This window comes from Lineus longissimus, chromosome 14, assembly GCF_910592395.1.
Source record: "Lineus longissimus chromosome 14, tnLinLong1.2, whole genome shotgun sequence".
Classification (NCBI taxonomy): Eukaryota; Metazoa; Nemertea; class Pilidiophora; order Heteronemertea; family Lineidae; genus Lineus; species Lineus longissimus.
In genome coordinates, this window is record NC_088321.1 from 10,181,671 (window position 1) to 10,190,599 (window position 8,929).

An 8,929-nucleotide genomic window follows, 5' to 3' on the forward strand; every position below is an offset into this window, starting at 1 on the left:
TGTCCAGTGGAAAAGTTACACCAGCATGGAGGCAACGAAATAATTCAAGGTTAGAAAAACACGAGTACGGCAAGTGCTCCATTGGATGTGCACAATAAAATTCCGAATGGGGCCCCACTACTTAGTTATACTCAGGTTCTTGAATGAAGCCACACATGATCCGATTCAAACACACAACCACTCCTTCAGCACTCTCACATGTCTAACGATTCCACCAAATTAAAAAAAAAATCATTGTAGCTTACTTCTCATTTTTCTGTTCCTCCACTTGCACTGCGGACTCCCCCGTCACGTTATGTGAACTATCCATCTCTCCTGATGATGTCACATCCGTCGAGTCGCTCTCGTCATCGTCGATCAAGTCGTCAAATTCTGCCGCAAGGCGTTCTTGAAGCTGAAGTAGCAAACATAATAAGTTTAAAGCCTGCTTAGCTGTGGCCTGATCTGCAAAAGGCTCAGCAGAGCTAGAGCTTATCCTTAATTCTGCAGCCTTATCAACTGAGCGATTAGGGGTATCACTCACTACCCCTGGATAGGATGCTGGTTCATCCTGGGTTAACCTCCCAGGCCATTCGGTATACACCTGGTTGGAGAGAATCAAGTGTTATGCTCAAGGACACAAAGACCAAACAGCGGTGTCTTTCTTCAAGTCAAACCACAGCCTCCTCATAATGTGTTTGCTGCGCCAAAGATCTATCGAGAATTGAACATGAAAAATCATTTTTCAACAGAGAGCTGAGGCATCTATCTTTCCATTTCTACTGTCAAAATTAAGCCATTTAAGGAGGGAAAAAGGAAATCCTCTCTTGTCTTAGCAAACATTGGTCGTCTTTCAGAGGTTCTTTACCAAAACAATTTTCATGGCACCATTTTTTTTATGATTGAATCACTCTTGAAATACATGTAAAACAACTTTTGGGGTAGACAGGGGAGGGGACACTGCACTGACCTCTTTTTGTTGTTCCTCTTCCTCCCTGAGTAACTCGGCCTCATCCTGGTCCTGCAGGGCTTGCGCATCAAAGTACATACTATTCCCCGGCTCCATTTTCCCATGCATTGACGTCACTCAGCTACGACAATAAAACCTGCAAAAACAAAGATGAAAATCCATAAAATTTAAGGAATTTCTTTTTTGCAACAATTTAATGTACTACTATTGTTTTCATCAACCCATGCATCTACGTCACTCACGCACGATATAATGAAACAGTCAAGGGCCATTGTGCTCACCGTATAGATATTTGGTGGTTAGAAATTCATCCTGGTTAAGAAACCTGCTATAGGTCAAACCAAAGTCGGTACGGCATGTGATGTATCGTTGCTTGGAGTACCTACCACAAAAATATCATCAAAAACAAATCACTAAATATCATTGAGCACAAGTCACTACAGCGTGATATTGCACTTCTTAAGTTTTAACTTTTGGCCCCCTGGTTGCCAAGTCGAGAATCAGATCGGACCAACAGTCAGAGTCAGAGGTCAACTGACATGGGGGGGGGGGGGGGGGGAGGGTGTGTTATGTGTACAAAGTTTCAAGTTCATAGCTCTAGTGGTTAGAAAAGTGCCAGTTTTTGAAACAGGATACAGATGACGACGACGACGGTGTTGTATAGACTCCCCTACCGTGAGCCAAAAAAAGATTGACTGCTCATGCCAACAGAGTGCAGACGTAATTTTAGTCCACTTGAGACCTCGTTGCTCTTTTTAAGCTTAATCCTAATATGTATGTAGACGGAACAAAATGATCCAGATGCAGATGGATGAGACCGGACTGATTAGTACATTGTAACTAGGATGGACCAGTCATGACGTACACACTTGACTGAATACTCGACTGAGTGAAATACCAGTTTGACGACATCATGATGCAATTACAGTAACAACGCTGCAATTCAAACGCATGATATTATACATAATTGGTGCAAAGGAAGCCGCAGAAAGCCACAGCAAATCATGTATTAATCAAAACCCTCTGGAACATCCTGAAAAGTAGATAACTACACAAGACTTCCAGTAACATTCCTATGTCGAGTTACTCCAATGGACCTTAACAAAATATGAAAACACGGCACCTCAATTGAAGACAGGGAAAGTGATCAGCACAAAAGTTCCCTCCAAGTTCCATCATGAATATTTTAAAGATGAAAGTGCAACGAAGACCAATTCATGATTGTTCATGCATCATGCAGCTGAACGACCAAGTCCTGACTATAAATACAGTCAAAAGCAAATGCGCCTGAGAATACTCCAAAAGAATTTAGGGGGCCAGGTTAGCCATTTTAGAAAATGGTCCATAAAACAACATTACAAAACCAATGTGTCGCACTTTTCATATCCATTTTGAGAAACTACAGCATGTCACATTCGATACAATACAAGGTGTCTTGAAGATCTTGAGGTACATGTATTGTTTGTGGCATGCTGAAAACTTCTGGCACTATTGTCTGGCAAAGCTGAATGGAGCCAATGACAGTATTGTAACAAATGTATGCTGGTCTGCACTGCTATTATAAACCATATCTCACATTATCTTCAGAAACCGTTTTCCCTTAACCTTAAAGGGGAACATTCTGAACCGCCAATTCTGATGGTAATCTGTGACCTTCTTCTCTTGAAATATGAGATAAAAATGGGTTCTGCTCTGAATCAGTTTGAACCAGCCACCATATTGTTCCTATTGTTTGATGCTTGCCTTTTATTCTTTGGGTTCCCCTTTAAGAACCTATCTACACGTAACCACCTTCACCTCTTGTGGAAATGGAATGTCATCCTGAATAGGCAAAATTCATCTTCAAATATGACCCCAGAAAATTTAAATCAGTTGGCAAGGACAGATTTTTCAGGTTTTTTGGTGATCACAGAACTAATTTCCACAATGCACTACATTGAGGCGGAGCAAGGCAGTGCAGGGCTCGTCTCTCGCACAGGAAGTGGACACATGCCAGCACTTAAACGCTGTTTAGCCATATCATCCCCAAATTTCAGACTTGGCATAATGCAAAAGTGACCTGCCTGCTTTAATACCAGACAGCAGTAAGCATGGTGCCCTCTTGGCCCTGATGTTTAAAAGACTACTGTGCACAAAGCAGAATGTCTGAATCTCTCAAAATTCAGCATACAGTCAACTTTGTCTTTACTGCAATTTACACATTTGAACATTCAAACTACCAAGTGATGACAGCAATTTGCCCAGGTGCCCACATTATCACAGCACTTCACAATTAGGCACTTTGCCCATTTTGTTAAGTTTTGCTTCAGCATATGTATTATGTAGTGTTGAGCCATGCAGTGACACAAACTACATGTAAGAAATAGCTATTTTCTGTGTAATTTATATTCAATTTCTATTTTCCTGGACAGAAGTTAGAAACACTTTTGAATTGGTATCCTATACTGCAGCTGATCCGTGGAAAGCTTGCATCCCTCACTCAATACGCATTGTAAAGAGCACCAGTACACTTGTTGCATCTTGGCCAGCACCGGGCGGCAGATATAAGCGAGAATTCCACAAGTGAGACCAGGCATCACCAGAATCTGATCGCCTTCATGTAAATAACATGTATCCCAGGCACTTGCCAGTTGACTCAAGTAGAACTTCTCAAGGCCACATTGCAGCGTTTTACCAGTTCAAATCATACTTGCCCGTTGACCAACATGAACTTCTCAAGAATTTACTCAATCTATTTTTAAAAGCAATATAAAAAATCTCCAGTTTATCCGTTCTCTCCTTAGTTCGACAAACTTGGTCTGGATGTGTTGGAGACAGTACGATGTTCATTCTCAAGAATCAACAAGAAAGAGCATAGGCCTACCCTCCCAAATGCACCGAGTTCCAGGACTTACCAATGGGCTGCACACACGTAAAGCAAAGCCTAAACGTCACAAGCCCTTTCTCCAAAGTCTCACTAAAGTGTGAACAGTACCAGACTTGCCTATTATCCATGGTAACAACCCGGCCATGAAGACCTCAACCAACCCCTCAGGCCCTCCAGTGTAATCACAACAAACGCACAATGCCCACTCCACTGGGGGTTGATTTTGAACCAAACTGAAAGCGCAGTTCAACTCAAGTTGGCAGAATTCTGTACATACTCTGACACCTTCACAGCAAGTGATACATGAACATGAATGTTGTACCTGCCAAGTGGTATTGGAATAGCCAATTGTCCAGGTCTGAGAGCTACACCCCCAGTTTTTTTTACATCTGAATGGTACTTGATTCCAGGCTTTCACATATGAAAATTGCAGGTGCACTAAATTGGCTTTGAAGTTGGAGAGCTAAATCTAAATCACTAAGTTCAAAAAAAAGAAGGACGTTGTCTCTTCATGTGGCGTAGTAACAGCTCTCCAAATGATAATCTTAAGGGAATTGATGGGATTTCAGTCATGTCAGTGTGATCACTCCACTTTACAATACATACATGTAATTATGGATATTACATTCTCTCATATCAAATGACAGGTATTATTGCATGTTTGTCCATGATGTCAACTCAAAATATATGTGTAACTCTCAGCTATTGCTTTCTTCTGTACCTGTACTTATATTGCAACTGTCGTTCATTGTGCAGCCTCATCAAGATCACTCATTTCATGCTGAAAATGTGGCAGACCAATGAGGCTCTACTTTTAGGTGCCAAGCATTTTAGCAATTTAAATCGCAGGTACCACGTGTCTCGTGACAAAAGACTCTCCCATCTGCTGGTAAACTGTATTTGCTGGGTTTTATGTTCACTTGCAAGTTGCTGTGACCTGCGATGATAACCATTTATGGCGTAATAGGGTACGGGTGGTTTGTAATTGTGTGGTACCTTATTGTTTCACTCAAAAAGGTCTTACTCTCAGAGGAATCCCCATCATCAGTCCTTGCATTTTGACGGGCGCCATTGCAAAAATCAGGTAGGAAATCAGGACAAAAGTCATGGACAAAGCCTCATTCATGACCTCCAAATAAAAGCTGCTAATCTGCCTTGGGACCAGCAGCCTGTTCAACAAAGGCAAACTAATTCAAATCTTTTATAATCACTACTGGATCATTATCCAGCCAGTGTACACCAAAGTTGTTGTCCCCACAAGAAATCTGTCCCCACCTTACTTCCATAACGCACAATGGAGTGCAATCAGTGGATTTATTTCTGTTGTTTGGGATTTTTATCATTGAGCACAGAGTGATCATGGCCATTATTTGGCAATTATGACACCTTTTATATGGGGATAAGGAGGAAGCATGTACCACAAGGCTGAAGGCACAATCTGTTCTTGCCAGGCCACAATATTTGTTTCCCCAATTGACACAATCTAAGAGAGAAGATTTTAGCTCTGCCTGAAGTATAATGTCTACCAATATTATAAATTTGATACTTCATGAACCATCTTTTATGTTTGTCCTTTCAATCTTGGGAATACAGTATCAAAATTACTTTAACGATACTTGTATCTATCAATGATGATATATTGCATCTAAATGTAATACCTCAAAATGGTCCAAGAGGTGCATTAACAAATAAGACTCACAAATGCAGCTTTGGTGCATCTGAAGATGCTGTATAACCCAATAGAGCCATTGCGGCCTTGAACTGCCTTGCTACGAGCCGCCACAACTGCCCTGAACAGCCATATCGACGATGTCCTTTAAAACGGCTGGAATAACCCACTTGGAAATCCCGGCTACATTATCGTATTCATTTCATCACAATGTACAAACGAGCATGCTATATCTCCTCAGACTCCTGGAAGTAGAGTCCATTGATCACATTGTTTTTGTTACGAAAGGGTATATCAATGCAAATCCGTTATTTTTCAATGGGCTATACCCTGTCGTTATTAATATACATGTGCACTTGTCCACCATATGAGCTTACAAGAAAGAACTGGCCCATTGGAATTTTCTTCCTGTTGTTAGTATAGCAGGCTCTGCTTATGACGCGCTTGTACACAGTGATCATTGAGTGAATGCACTTGGCTATCCAAATATGAAATGAAATACAGTACAACCTCTCTATTGCGGACACCCATGGGACTGGGCCAAGGTGTCCGCAATAGAGAGGTGTCCGCACTAGAGAGGTTATGCCAAATCGTCCGATAGGTGGATTTGAAGTTCCCGCCTTGCAGGTCTTGGTTTTCTCTGTGTCGACATCTAGCGTAGAAACTTTAAACCTGTTGGCTGATCGGTATTTGCTTGTGATGTTGCGTTGAATGACGTGGGCTACTTTGGAACTCAGAGCGTGAATAATCTCTCTAGTAAAAGGTGCCCCTTGTATTGCGAAATCTTCTCGACATGTCATAATGTGTGAAAAAAAAACCATAATTTCTGTCCATCAGCCACCTTTGATTAATAATTAATTTTTTCTAATTTCTCTACTAACGCATATTCGCCGCAACACTGACAAAACCGCGTGGATTTATGAGTGTCCGTTGACACAATACATGCAATAAGCCTATGTGATTAGTTGAAAAGATGAGTAAACAAATGCCGCGGCTTAATTAGGATACAAAAACACAATGCCATGGGGTAATTACGTTGATTAATTACGCAAATATCACACCTGTCGGGCCTACTTGACTCTCCAAGCGCACGCGGGAAACCATTGTTTTTTGCCTACTGTCCGTAATTGGGAGGGAATTGGACCAAAAATTGGCTATCGCCCTGTCCGCAATTCGGAATAGAGAGGTGTCCGCCGTACAGAGGTTTTTGTAATTTGAAATGACTTAGAAAAAATCGGGACTGGCCGGACGTGTCCGTAATGTAGAGGTGTCCGCCTGGCAGAGGTGTCCGCTGAGAGAGGTTCTACTGTATGTCAGTTTCTATACTTGGTGTCAGGGAATTATGAGGGGGAATCACTGGATTGCCTTTGTTTTTGTGCAGCAAGGTCACCAGTTGCATCTTTCTACAGCGCTCAAGTGAGTCTGGCTCCGAGATGGTGAGGAATTTACGACGATTGGATCAAATTTTTCACCACTTCGATGACTCTGACGATGATTTAGGACCTAGATGATGGGGAATCTGACATTGATGTCCGGGTCACAGGTCAAGGTCACAGTTCACCCAAAGCTGATCCCACAGACATTTTTTGCTCATCTGAATTATTTAGTTTATTAGGTTTCATATGAATATACATGTATTAACTTGTAATAAATGATTTAGACTTCCAACAATACATTAAGATCATTGAAAATTTCGGTATATGGTATCAAAATAAAGGTACAGGAAAAAAAGTACTGGAAATAAAGGTACCGGAAAAAAAAGGTACCGGAAAAAAGGTACACAAAATGGCATAAATAGGTAAAAAAGGTACACAATATTATTTGAATTCTCTCTTTTTTCTATTCGTAAAATTTGTAAAATCCTGAAAAAGAGTAGGCGGTAAGTAACGGAAAGTGCAAAAAGACAGGCGGCTCCATTGTGTAATGACTAGTCCAATCAACACTCAACGGATCTTGTGCCAGGGTAAGGGCCCAGGTATGACTAACATCCACCATCAAATAGAGCGTGAAGACCTACCTACCATGAAATACTGTCCGTGCATGGCCAATAAACTTCCCAAAATCGAAATATTCCTGGTATTGTTGGACTTATTTCATATCCGAGACCGAATGAACAAATGGATAATTCCTGGTTTGGTGCATTCATTCACTTTAGGCCGATGTTTTATCTTCTTCGTGTGTGACCAACCAAATCTAGGAATCAACTGACAATTTCAAGGACCATAGCCACAGATGTTTAGTGACAGCCAATTGTACCTCCACAAGCAACATTCATTAACAACTAATTAGGGCCTCCATCTTTTCCTAAAACAATTAGCCAGTAGTAAAACACATTGCAAACTGTCCAAGTTATCTCCTCATTCTAACAAACTGTCCCCAATATTTCCTCATCTAACCTAAGCTTGGCACCATCAACTTCCCCCTCCACTAATTGAACCTGTGGATCATAAAGGGCCTGTAATTACACGTAATTACACGTATTTTGAGACAAAACCCTGTAATCGGTGAATCACCACCCAACTACACATCAGCAAGGTTTAAACAATGAGGTGTTAATGCAACCATTGAATTTTAAAACTAGCAGGACTGAGAAAACTTAAGAACATCAGATTAAACAAAAGAGCATTGCCTCTTGCAGGAACAAAACATGCCAATACCATAGTCTCACACCTTAATAATGTAATTGTTTGTTATCTGCCAATGTACACACCAAAAATACTTCTTATCCTGAGTTCGGACACAAAGGAATATGCTCTGGATAATACATACATGGCCCTGTTCTCCACCGACTTTTGATAGACATTATCCTAAATATCAGAAAAGTTGGTATTCCACCTAATCATAAGACTATCACTCAGTGCAAAGACCATCATGGTGTGTGGGAAAGATACTCCTCTACAGTTGCACTTTGAAAATGTAGTTATGTAAATGTAAGACTAAAAATATCAGATGGAAGACATGAGTTTATTCTCCACAACACAACAAAATAGCCACATAGACGTACTTCTTACAGAAATTCCTACATGTACATCGATCCAGTAGGTCCATCAGGATAACACAAGATAACCACAAAAGCAATCCACAGCTGACAGCAGAACAAGAAACTATCAAATATCAGAACTATCATCAAGAACTGATTACATATTTTGACACAATGCAAATTCAGAAAAATCGGGAACAGATTCCTTTTGCAAACAATTTCGATCTAGAAGCAAACACTGATTACAGCCGAGTTGGATGACAATGAACACATACATATAATGACAAAACATTCCATGTGCTGATAATGATTGGCAGTACAGATGTCTTGAGTGACATAGCAGGAAGCTTGTAATTAACGGACTTCTTCAACTCAAACTGAAGACTCCCAAGCTATAGAAGATAGATTTGCTCCAAGAAACCAAAAATACAAACCGCCCAAAATCAACCCATCAACCACTAGAGG

General features: G+C 40.8%; 1 protein-coding gene across 1 annotated transcript in view; it reads right to left on the reverse strand.

Moving 5' to 3' along the window:
• Positions 1–2,282, reverse strand: part of LOC135498732 (centrosomal protein of 152 kDa-like) — a 43,866-nt gene extending 41,584 nt beyond the window's left edge. Inside the window, exons 1-3 of the mRNA XM_064789120.1 lie at positions 2,073–2,282; positions 950–1,085; positions 246–394 (exon numbers count right to left, since the gene is read on the reverse strand). Coding sequence (XP_064645190.1) covers positions 246–394; positions 950–1,057 — 257 coding nt within the window. The 5' untranslated portion in view covers positions 1,058–1,085; positions 2,073–2,282. The remainder of the gene's footprint in view (positions 1–245; positions 395–949; positions 1,086–2,072) is intronic.
• Between the last annotated feature and the right edge of the window lie 6,647 nt (positions 2,283–8,929).